This window comes from Poecilia mexicana, unplaced genomic scaffold (genome assembly GCF_051168715.1).
Source record: "Poecilia mexicana isolate PSO_F unplaced genomic scaffold, ASM5116871v1 scaffold_13, whole genome shotgun sequence".
Classification (NCBI taxonomy): domain Eukaryota; kingdom Metazoa; phylum Chordata; class Actinopteri; order Cyprinodontiformes; family Poeciliidae; genus Poecilia; species Poecilia mexicana.
This window is the reverse complement of record NW_028263382.1, coordinates 10,797,663-10,810,407: the sequence shown is the minus strand read 5'-3', so window position 1 is coordinate 10,810,407 and position 12,745 is coordinate 10,797,663. Positions and strand designations below refer to the sequence as shown.

Genomic DNA, 12,745 nt, shown 5'->3' with positions numbered 1-12,745 from the left:
GAATAGTTCCCTTAAATCTGTTTCATTCACCATTCGACTGCAAACTGACTTTGTTGTTTCAGCATAAGGAGGGGAGGGGCTAGTCGAACAGATAAGCCAGATCACTGTGAGGTTTAGGGACGCATGCGCTGGAGTCCAATTAGGTTCAAGGACACATGTCACTGTTCTATGATGACGTTTGTGTTTATTTGTTTGACGGAGTATTTAATATATCAGTGTTTTCTTACGTGTAGTCTGAAGTTTTACAGATTTGAATGTAGAACATTTTTATTCTTTGATTTAATAAGACGATTTTTTTTACCACTATAGACAGTGTGGCACCACTGCAAGCCTTTGCTCTTGTGTTTGTCATTTAAAGAGTGTGAGAAGACATTGGGCAGTATTAAGTGCTTGACTCAGCTGTGGGTGGGGAAGATACTTGGAAACTTCTCTTGAAATGAGGGGGTGAACAGTTTTCCATTTGCCGTTATTTAATTCTGATTTTTGATTTTTATATCTGAAGTGTGCTTGCTTTCCTTCACACATTAAATAAAGCTCACACAAACATCTACTTTTTTAAGACCTTTATTGATTACTTGATGTTGATCTGTCATTGGAATAGTTTAAATGCAGAAATAAGGCCCCAAAATGGTGGTTGAAATAATAAAAGGTTAAAAACAAATCTCTTATAAGTCAGATACCTCTCACCTAACAGAGAGAAAGGGAACTATTTCTTCTGTTCATTTATGAACTGCTCTGTTTTACTAGTTTGCTTGACTCATGGTTTGCCATATAATCTTATGGATATATATAAAATAAAATGCAGCCATGTGATGAGAAGCTTCATTTCAGAGAAGTCTATCTCTCTTAAATATTTTTTAGACTTTCTGGAAGTAATTAGGATGCTCAAATACCACATGTATTTCAATTTAATTGTGCATCATTTCATGAAAAATTTTATTATATCCCCGTTTCTGTTGCTTGTGGTTTTGCTACCCTTTTGAGCTAACTGTTGCATTATTAGTCATATTATGAGCCCTGATTGAACCGAAATGACTGAATGATCTTCTGCTGGTAGACATTGTTTATTAAAAGTAATATTTCCATGCAGAACACTACAACCATTACTTTTACTCATTAGTTGTCAGTGCATAATTGTTTATGAAGATTTTATTTTATTTTATTTTTTGTTTTCCACTAATACTTCTTGCGTTTCCTGTCCAGGGCCTACCATCTTGTTTTGCAACTTGTATTTATTTGGACTTTGTCATGACTGGTCAACACCCAGATAGGATGAAAAGTTTTGGAGGATACTTTCTGTCATATGTAATTTTATTTTGGTAAAGAAAAGTGAAAACCCCCCAAAATCAATTAAGATTGTAATTTGTATGAAAAAACGTATATTTTCTTTTTAAGTTATATCTCCCGTGCCTAGTTTTAACCTGTTTGACCAATAAATTTTTGTTGCACATCACAGGATGTGGCAAATGTTAGCACTTTGTTTGTGGTAAACACACTTGGCAAGAAAGCAGTAAGACGTTTAAATGAAATTCTTAAGAGAAGAGAAGGAAGTTTAAAAAAAATAAACAGTGACTGCAGAAGTTTGTCTCTGATCTCAGTGATTCACTCACTGCAACTTACTAACAGGCAGACAGAAACCACATCCCTTGCATGATCTGAGTAAATGTTCTTAGCAGCACATTCCAAATAATTTTCAAAACTGACACCTAAACCTTTGTCATTGACCATTTACTCTCCCTTTGATGATTGTCTTGTTTGTTGCAGCAGCACCTCTTCAGTGGTGTGAATGAGGGAGACATGGCAGACCGCACGCCACCTCTGGAGTCTGGCCAGCTTCTCAGCCCTGAACTCCCAATCCTGGCCTCACCACCACCCCCAGCCATGGTCAACGGAGAAGGTCCCCAGCAGGTAGACACACATCTCTGTGTGCTCACTTACTAGCTCTCTGCTTTCACTTGCTCTATATCCAAATGCCTGGCATTTAGAGCTATACTTTTATTTTGGAAAACCACTTTTCCAAAAGTTACCCATCGAAAAGGTTCTGAGTAGGGGAGCACTGATGAATCGGCCTTGATTTTCTTAATTTTGGGAGATCTGTGATCAGCCGATGCTTGTACAGCCGATATTATCCAAAGATCAGGGATAATTTCAAGGATAGTCCATAGATTTTACATATATTTAGCTGGGGAAATTTCACAAGATTAATGTTTTTCAGTTTAGCCATGTGAAAACCAATTTTGTTGGTTTGGATAATTGTGTCCAAGTTCTAGCTAACCGGCTGTTAATTTGAGGTCAAAGCTTCCCCTGCCATTATCAAAGGGTGACACCCTGCCGTTGAGAAGATCACTGCATGTAGTTATTGTACATGTTCACAGTTAATATTATTCATTTCATCAGCCTATCTACTTAATACCATATCACATTGTTACCCATTTGTGCTCCTTCTTGGTTCTAACTCTACTTTCAGCACTGTCTTATGAAAGGCCAAACTTGACAAAAGCTGGACAATAACACGTTCTTCACACCCTCCGAGACACATTTTCTTCCACGCTGGTGAAACGAATAAAAGATGATAAAGAGAGAGATGGATAAAAATGATGGATATATAAATTAAGAGAGATATAAATACAGCACATATAAGATGAATACAGAACAAGCCATAGAAGTCCCCAGAGGAGACACTGGAGGTGAATTTGAAGAATTTAGAGGCAATCTTCCTCTTTCATTATACCATCTACTTTCCACAATGCCAACTCCCTCAGCATGATGATGTCACCACTGTGCTTAACTCTTTGGCTCCTCTGATTTTGAAATCTTTCTCTTTGCTTTTAGTCTGCTTGTAGGTCAATGCATTGGAGTTACATTTGTGAGAAATTCTTTTATGTTCTGTTGGTGGCTTCAAACTGGTGAACTGTGAAAGAAGAACGATAAATGTTCTTTTTTTGTCAAGGATCCTTCATTGTTTTATATTTAGCTCTTGAAGTGGTTACACCAGGGGCAAAAAAAAAAAGTGTAAGATTCTGTTGAGCGTTGCAGGGAAGCAGTGATGTGGTATTTAGTTGTTTGGATAAACCTGCAGGGGTTTGTGTGTCATTAAGAAAACACACGAGTGTTTGAAGCTCTGCATGTCGCGCTGTTTATCGACAGCAGAAACATGCTATTGTTTGAATTAGTCTGATAGTTATCCATTAATTACCTTAACATTATTTATTTGTCGACATGCCTCTTTGAGTAGTGATTTCATTAAATTCTCAAAAAATCCTGCTTGGTAAGATAGAAAAATGCATTAATGGAGAGCGTTTTAAAAACATTTTGATCTTCCTTTTTATAAAACCCTTATGTTTTTTTTAAAGCTTTTTAACATGCTTAACAGGTTGTGTTCTTACTCAACTAAGTACTGAAACAAACCAAATGGATTTGCTGTCCTCATCAGTTGCTCACTGAACGGAGTTCATAGGCAGCAGCTGCATACTGCTAATGAACCGCATCTCTCTCAGTTTTGATAGCCGTTTTGCCATATATGTACATAATACTGGTTATCTCCCATCATGCCTCGTCAGTATCAGCGTGAGATTAAGCTAGCCTGACAAGCCTGAGTGATTTCTTGTCATTTCCATTGTCACTTCTTTGATTTACGTAGTTTTTTTTTTTTTTTTCTCTCCCTGATTTCCCGAGGATAGCAATGACCCCACAGTGATCTTTCAGTCATTTCCTCAATCTTACTCCTGGCAAGGCTTGATAATATCACCACTGCCACATAAAACTGCCTTTCCACCCAGCCTCAGTCATTTTCCACTGTGGAAAAACCCACACCTGAATAAGGCTTTGTTCACTTGGAGATCGGATTTTGCTCGTTTTGTTCATTTGGGAGGGAGGTGTTCACTGTGAATTCAGTTACCTTACCACCTCTCTCCCAAAGGTTTCCTGATTGCCTGAACATGCCCCTTGTGTGCGTTTACTCAGTTTTATGAGAGCTAAAGGAATAAAATGCTGTTGCCGCTTCCTGACTGTCATCATTACCACTCTGCTGCTCTGAGATTTTCAGACACAGCTAATATGAATAACATCTGTCTTTCTTTTCTCTTTTTTTATCAACATTTTCAGTATAATCAGTATACAGTTAATTTTAAAGGTTCAGGTACATACATTTAGAAAGATCTAGTGTATAACTATAAAACTATTACATGTACAGCTTCTTTGTACCTTGAAAAAGAATTGGGCTATTTCACATACTGTCACTTTACAACCACAAATTTGAATACTTTCTATGTAGATTTTTGTGACAGATCAAACACAAATTGGTGCTGAATTCCTAAATATAAAGGGGGGGAAAACCATGGTTTAAGATTTGCATATGCATTTAGTCACCCTTTGTTTTAAAACATATAAATAAAATAGAGAAGTCTCCTAATCAGTAGCCTCCTGGTGTGCAATTTTATCTCTGATCTGAACGAACGCTGCAGATGACTTTTGAAAACACCCCAGCCCCACAGAGAAGTATGGTGGCGACAGCATCATGCTGTGGGAATATTTTTCTTCAGCAAGGACAGGAAGGCCGGTAAGTTGGTAGTGAGATATCAGCGGAAAATTCATTAGAGGTTGAAAGGAGTTACAGTGGGGTGACTATTGTTAACTGGAAACATGCAGACATGACCTGGTTTGCCGGCCTATCAGTCAAACCTCTCACCGAAAAGCAGAAGAGGACAGTGGTTGATTTTTAGACCTTTGCTGAGATAGATGAGACTGGCGGGTAAGATCAGCTTCACAAGTAAGTATCAGACGATTGCCTGTCTCCCAAAATTAAGGAAATCGGCTGACCGATAAATCGGTTCACCCCAAATAATTGCATATTATGTTTTTCTATATTTATGGAAATTATCAAATTCTTGTTTTTATTTATTGTAAAAAATAATTGAAGCCTAGTCCTAATTTTAAATGCATTTATAAGCATTGATTATTTGTATCAGAGTGGCAAATACAGATTTTTCTTTCTTATATAAAGTATATACTATTGAAGAGGATGTAACTCTGCCAGCACACCTATTAGAGTGAAAAGTGGAGAGTGACATGTGGAGCAACCTTTTGGGCAGCATAATGTATGTGCTTTTCTTTGAAATGACGTCAGGACCAGATATTTCGGTCTGCATTTTCTAGGTCAGTAGTTTCCGTTCAAATTAGACATTTTCATCTTTGCTTTAGAATAGGCCAGACATTTTAAAGTTGCCTACCTACTTAAAACCTTTGGAACAAAAAACCTTTTGTTTTGAACTGCATAGTTTTAAAAATATCACAATCAGTGAGTCATGATGCATTCATTAAATCCTGTAAACTGGCTTTCAAAATTCTTTAGTTTACATATCTTTTTGGTTATTAACTGTAATTATCATCAAGGTATTTGCCTCAAGAAAGAAATAATCTAATGATGCACAACATGGCTGCTTATAACTCTGCCTTGTATAATTGATATTATTTGTTATTGCATACTATTAATAAATGCTTAGATTAGAAAACTGAACTTGTCTATTAGTAGCCTATAGGCTTAATAGTTCCTAAACAAAACATTTGGGATAAAAGAAAAAGAATGAACACACTTTGAAACCCAGGACCTGATATCAGGCAGATAAATTATGCCATTAGTTTTTATGTAGCACTATCCTGTTTGATTGATCATTACTGACTATGTAAAGTAATAGTCACTGTAAAGATGCAGTTTATTTATTTATACGTGGTTACCTGGTTACTGTAGGCACTCTTTAGTGGTTATTGAGTGTAATTTGTAACTAGGCAACTGGGTTGGGCAATTAGTTGTAAAAAAACCCATTATCTAGATTCTCAAATACACTTCAGCTCAGTTCTTAATCACCTACATGTGTATTTGCTAGCTTTTTCATTCTTCCTTCACACGCTCACTTATTCTCGTTACAAAACTAAATGCTATACCAGTTGGTTGGTTGATCATGCACCATAAAACAGACTTTATTCATTTATAAATCAGGTTAGAGGGTTGCAAATGATTCATTCATACAGCTTGACGTCTTTGATTTTGTATTCATAATATTACAGTCGGGCTGCACAGTGGCGGAGTTGGTAGAGCTGTTGCCTTGCAGCAAGAAGGTTCTGGGTTTGATTCAGGCCTAGGGTCTTTCTGCATGGAGTTTGCATGTTCTCCCTGTGCATGTTCTCTCTGTGCATGCGTGGGTTCTCTCCGGGTACTCTGGCTTCCTCCCACAGTCCAAAAGCATAACTGTAAGGTTAATTGGTCTCTCTAAATTGTCCCTAGGTGTGTGTGTGGACTGGCGACCTGTGTGTGGACAGGTCGCCAGTCCACACACAGACTGGCGACCTGTCCAGAGTGTACCCTGCCTCTCGCCCGGAACGCTAGCTGGAGATAGGCACCAGCAACCCTCCCGACCCCAATAAGGGACAAGGGTGTACAGAAAATGGATGGATGGAATATTACAGTCATGTGACATGGCACTTACCTGTTTTTTTTTTTTTTGTTTTTTTTTTTTTTAAAAGGAGTGCGTCTTGGCAGATGTTATACAGAGACCCTGTGACTTGGTGAATTATCAGTGTTGGCATCTCCTCAATTCATGTTTCTGAAGATATTTTTGCTGCAAACTGTTAAAAAGCTTAATTAGGTAGCCTAGTGTGCCATGCATGTGACGGGTAAGGAAGAGTATTGCCACACACACTAAATATTTTAACCCATGAAACAGCCTTAGATTAAAAAAAGCTTGATGTTAGCTGTCAGCTTCTTCACACACCTTTATTAATCTGCACCCATTTTACTGCATAAAAGATTTCAAATATAGACGTGACTCATGTAATGCATTTTTCATTATAATCTTCTGACCATAGATGTCCAGTCACCTCCAGAAATGCTAAAATTAAATTGTGTTGCAAAATAAAAGCACTCACCCAAATACAGGATTCTGATATACACTGATCGATATTTTAGCTTGAGATTTTTTTTTTTCACCCAGAAAAGTTTCAGCAAGGAGTTTATCAAACCTTTTAACTCATCTTTAAAGTGTTTCTGACAGGAGTTCATTCATTTCAGATAAGAACAGCAGTGCTGATCCTGACAACACTGTTTGCAGACGTTTATTCCTCCTGTAGCCGTCCAGGTAATAGCTGGTGGTTGAGGAGAGTCATGTGAGGTCAGAGAGTGGAACTTCAGTGTGTCTCAGGACAGATTGCTAAAGTAATGCAGATGAAAGATCTCCACGTCCCAAAGTTGTTCTGAGGGAAAACTGTCCTTAGAATATTTTGTGTATTCCCACCAGCATTTAGCAATGTTCGGTTGTTTTAATTGTTCAAGGCCAACGTCGATATGCATTCCTTTGATCAAAAACAGTTGATTATTATGCAGTCCAAGCTTATTCTTATTCTCCTTCGCAAACAACTAAATTTGTAAAGGTTGATAGCTGTTAAAAAAATATAAATACCAATGATCCTATTCTAATTGGATTCAAAAATCTAAACTCATTTTTATTGCATGCAGTTATATATTGAAAGCTTTTGCTGTTTTTCAATAAATTATAACCTATATCTAATTTTACCACAAGTTTTGCTTCCACTCAGCCTTCCATTAATGAGCTTTAACACAATATTGATGAAGAGACAGGTTTTCTAGGAATGGCATTCTGTGGTTTACAGTCAATGGCAGTCAGCTGAGCATCTGTCAAGTCTGCAGTCTTTCTCATGGTTGTGATGGTCATAATATTGTCACAGCTTTTCTGCATTAAAATAATTTTTTTATTGGTTATATGTGATCTGTTTTATGAGAATTTGAATTTGAGTTTTTATTAGCTGTAAGCAATAAACACCAGAATGGACAAGTCTAAATACTGGATGATTTACTGTGTGCAGTGAATCTATATAATGCAATCTATATAATGCAGACCAACATGCTGTTGGTCTGCATTGAAGTTCCTTTTGAAAGGCTTTTTAAGGGGATTATTTTTGTTTTTCCTAATACCTCCACTTAAATCCTTCCCGTGTAGCGACATATGAAAAAAGAAAAAGGAATAGTTTAGACCATTTCCTATATTGCCATACCAACGTTTTTTTTTTCTTTTTCTTTTAACCAACAGTTGCATGTTCAGTTTGCTCATGGTTGCAACAGGTTTGCAGGCAGGGTTTGCTTATCCCACTGGTGATGTTGAAATCAATACTTAAGACAGCCTAATAAAGTATACAACATCCTGTTTTACGGTGTCCTGCTTTAAGGGCACCATGTGAGTCACACATCTAGGTTTTGAGCTCTGTATTGGTTGCTCTTTGGTTTTCACTTGACACATCTATATTTTGTACTCTTGAATAAAGTATCTCGTAAACTTCACTTTCTTATTGTGACTTTTAATATTCCAAGCCTTTGTTCACTATTGATGTTGTTGCATTGTCTAAAACTGGACTAAAAGAGAATAGACTCTGGACTTCATACGGTTTTAAAGTGGAGCAGGAGAAAATGTCAAAATGCATTTTCTAGTTGCTTAGATCTGTTTAGATACTGTAGATTATAGTGAATGGGATGCTAAAATTAATTGTGAGTTATAGGGTGTTTGTGATGATCAGAGAGAGGGTCGAGTAAAATATGAGTACACTGATAAATGAGACCCAATGTTCTTAATCTTGGGAGATCTACGATTGGCTGGAACTGGCATGACAAAACCAATGTTATTCACTAATTTTTATATACCTCCGGAAAGGTTTGAAAATCAGCCACGGTCTCCTTTTGCTCTGCTGTGAGAGAGGGTTGCCTGACAGAGCTGCCCACCAGATGCCGCACATTAACTGCATGGTGCAGTCAACAGTAGTCACCCCACTGTTGCCAACTTAGCAACTGCATTGCCATGTTTAACGACTTTCCTGACAAAAACATCAGTATTGGTCAAAAACATAATCGGCAGGTCAAGCATTTAAAGCAGTGGTACCCAAAGTTGGTCCTGGAGGGCCGGCATCCTGCATGTTTTAGTTCTCTCCCTGGTGGTATAACAACCTTCTCAGCATGTCATTGTTCTTCTATGAGCCATCATTGGATCCAGGTGTGTTAAACTAGGGAAAGACCTAAAACATGTAGGATGCCGGCCCTTGAGGACCAACTTTGGGCACCACCGATTTAAAGATTGGTGATCGACCAGAAATCTACAATCACCCCTACTAACATTTATTAATTATAATCAGTATATCCATCACAATATTTAGCAATCATACTGAAGTTTAATCTTTTCCTGGTATTAGGAAAACATAAGATTTGTGAATTGTTCTCTAAGGACAAAAAAATTTAGTTTTTCTGCTTTGATGTCATAACAAATAAAGACCCTAAAACTAAGTAGTCAGTTTAGCTACTGAAAACAAATAATCCATTTTTTACATCAACAATAAAGATTTTGTTGAAAAAATTACTTTATTTTTAATTAATTGAACAGAATATGTAAAATTTTGTCAGTACTGCTAAATCTTAATATTTTACTCTGCAAGAGGATAATAAAAAAAACACATTTGTAATGTTTATGTTTAACCTTTCAGCCCTTTTCTTTCTGGGAATTAAATGTAACATAGGCGTGCTGTTTGTCTGATAAGGTGCGTAAATATCATGACGGCTGGAGAGTGAGGAGCAGGGATTACAGGAGGGGTCTGGGCCCTGATGGAATGAGGCAAGACGGTGGTGACAGTGAAGTGAATTCACTGCGATAGCTGACCCCCTTGGTTTCTGACCTTTTAGTTAGAGAAGCAGGAAGGACAGAATATTCTTTGTACTTGTTTTTTATTTTTTTATTTTTTTTAAATCCAAGTCTTTGGCTTTGATATTAATGCTCCATTGGACCAATTATTCTGAGTCAGAAAGGAAGCTCTTGTCTTGGGGTCATTACCTGAGATGATTCCTTTTAAGAGATGACTTTGGCTACAGGATGAATCACTGCTTCCTTCCACCCCACCACCCCCCACCTCCCTTTGGTTTTTCCTGCGCTTGCCGTTTTGGTTTGGAGCTAAATAGGTAACAGATGAATCGGTCTGCTTCTGTCAATGTTTAAGCCTCACTAATGGCTTTAGCACTTAGTGGTTGGCTGTGCTGATGGATATGTATATTTTCTCCCATTTTGTTCATTACTCTAATTTGTTAGTGCCTAGATTTAATGTTTTAAAACTTTTATGCTTGTTTTTTTTGTTCTCCTCTTTTGATGTATTTTAGGACTTTGCTTACTGCCTGAAAACACATTTGTATTACCTCATGTTGTTGGCTTCTTATCAAACAGAATCTGTTTAAAAGTCCTTTCAAATAAACTCTGATTGATGGATTACAAAGAACAGTGGATACTCGGATGGGATATTAATTAACTTTAACACCTTCTTAGTTTAAACAAAATCTGCACAAAGTGAGGTGACATTTACGACCAAATATATATAGACATATGTTTTTTTGCTCAGTTGTGAGTAAACGCAACATATCGTGACTTGAGCTAGGCAAAGAACACAGTCATAAATGTTTACTCTGCTTGTGGCTACGCATTATGTGTGGGCTAATGTTACAGTGGGATAGTGAGACCTGACTCTTAATTTAGCTGTATTTAGCACCGGCCTTGTACGTGGTAACCAGACAGACGAGACAGAACCCTGGACGCGTTCCCTTTACAAGTGACCAGAGGGCCAGAGATGTTGTGACAAATATGCAACCCACTCTTCTTGTCTCCTGGTAGGCCTCTGAATCATCTGCAATGGTGGGGGTGAGCCCACTGTTTGTCAACTGTTGCAAGGAGGAGGATAATTTGTGACTCAGCAGGGTTTAGGGCACCTTGTTTAAGTCAGTAAAGCAAACCATATCAGTTTAGCTGCTGTGAAAAAGGAATGTTTCAGACACTCCATCCAAGCTCTGTAATGGTGGTGAAGTGCTTACTGCAGCTTGTTTGTGTCAAAAATTCACAAATGTACAACCACGTCAGATTTTCTCGTTGCCAAGAAACGAGACACCAGACATGGTGAATCAAAGTGAACAGGTTTTCAAGTATCTTTCACTGCTATCCTCACTAGCATGTTGTAGGTGGTGTGCACAAACTCAATCGCTGCCAAAATATTACAACTTCTTTAGTAGTTGGTTGGTAGTACTCATTTAAGGTGCACTTAAAATGAGTACGCATCTTACAAATTGTAATGTATAGGGCTCAAGGACACGTAGATGAGCACACTTGTCGATGCATATTCACGTTAACAATTTACGTTTTGTACGTCAGGTTTGATCATTTTGGTATACGAGTTGGTTACAGAGAACATTGGAATAAAAACAAAACATTTTCATATTAAAAAATAAAGAACAATTTCCCAAGTTTTATTTCTTTATTAGAATAGAGTTTTAAAGTAGTTCCATATTTCTTAACTGTTTCCTATTCAAATGCCAAACTCCTACTTTTTTATTATTATTGCATTTTATTAGGAAATAAAGATGATTCAAACAGTCTCTATTGATTGTGAAATAATCTAGTCCAGCTTTTCCTATAGTGCTTAGAGGTCCAAGTTTTATGGATCTGGAAACAGAGCTGATCTGTGCTTGTCTCGATGCCAAAAAGCCCTGCAAGATATCCCTTTAACACACTGCTGAATCAGAGGCAAAGCTCAGATTCTCTTAAGTTATTAGATTGACTTACCTTGACTCAGATTTCCAAAAGGCTGCCAGCTTTTTTTTTAATCTTGCATGCCCTGGTCACAGAGGTTTAAAGCTCAGAAGCATAAAACTGAGCATCTTTGTGGTAAAACAATCCACCTTCTACATATTTATTGATGTCTTTGTCCCTGTTTAATAGAAGCAACCTGAATGAACAGTCGAAGTGCCTCCATTGAAAATATTAACAGAAGCCTTTGTGGTTCCTTTGGCATCACTTCCAACAGCTCACTGATGCTGATAACAACTAACAGCATCTTCTTTCTTCAGAAAACACCAAAGTATTTGCTTATTGCACTCAAGGGTGGGAATTTATATTATCAATTATTATATATCATAAGTTACTTATCATGATAATTTGGATTTATTGTTATAAGGATAAATTCCAATTAATAATTAAAAACCACCTAAAACTATCTGTATTGTCAGGATTGTTTTTACCATTAGCTCCATCTATTTTCTGTAAAAGGATCAATATAAAATAAGTTTAAAAATATGATTAAATGCAGGAACTGTTTGCACTTTCACTATGTAAATCACACTTCATTATGTGACTGGTATGCTAAAGAAGCATGTTACAATTGGGAATGTTTTTCCAGAGCAGTACTTGTGTTTGTGGGGCTATAATTGCTGGAGTTGGAGTTACACCCATACAGCTACCTAAAGAAGAAGTAATAAATTGCTCTTATTGCCACTTTTATTGTTATCACAATGTACCACAAGATTGCTATACAATGTTTAATTTCTTATCAGCTTCACTTTATTTTACTACATCTTTACTTTAGCTTTGACTAAATATGTGAATAAAGTTACCATGAGATGCTGCTTATTGACTATTTTTAATATCTTCCTGCTAAAACAATTACATAATTCTGTGTCAAATTAATACTTTGTATTAATTTAAAAAAAAAAAATCAAATGGTTGGACCAACTACTAGAGATTTTTGCCCTAAATTTTCTACCTGTTCCCATGTGTAACACTTCCAGGGGATCCTGCAGGGTTAAGGATTATCAAATTGCTTTGAATCATCCCTGCACACGTAAGTATACGCCATCAGCTGCAGGGAGATTGCGTCGGTTCCTGGC

The 12,745-nt window shown here is 37.1% G+C and overlaps 1 protein-coding gene across 2 annotated transcripts in view; it reads left to right on the top strand.

Annotated features, from left to right (window-relative positions):
* Nucleotides 1-12,745, top strand: part of fndc3a (fibronectin type III domain containing 3A) — a 58,683-nt gene that overhangs the window by 3,459 nt on the left and 42,479 nt on the right. The window contains exon 2 of one of the 2 annotated variants that reach the window (XM_014981144.2): nt 1,768-1,908. In XM_014981144.2, coding sequence (XP_014836630.2) covers nt 1,798-1,908 — 111 coding nt within the window. In that variant the 5' untranslated portion in view covers nt 1,768-1,797. Of the gene's footprint in view, nt 1-1,764; nt 1,909-12,745 lie in introns of both variants that reach the window. The other variant, XM_014981136.2, reaches the window with a different exon arrangement.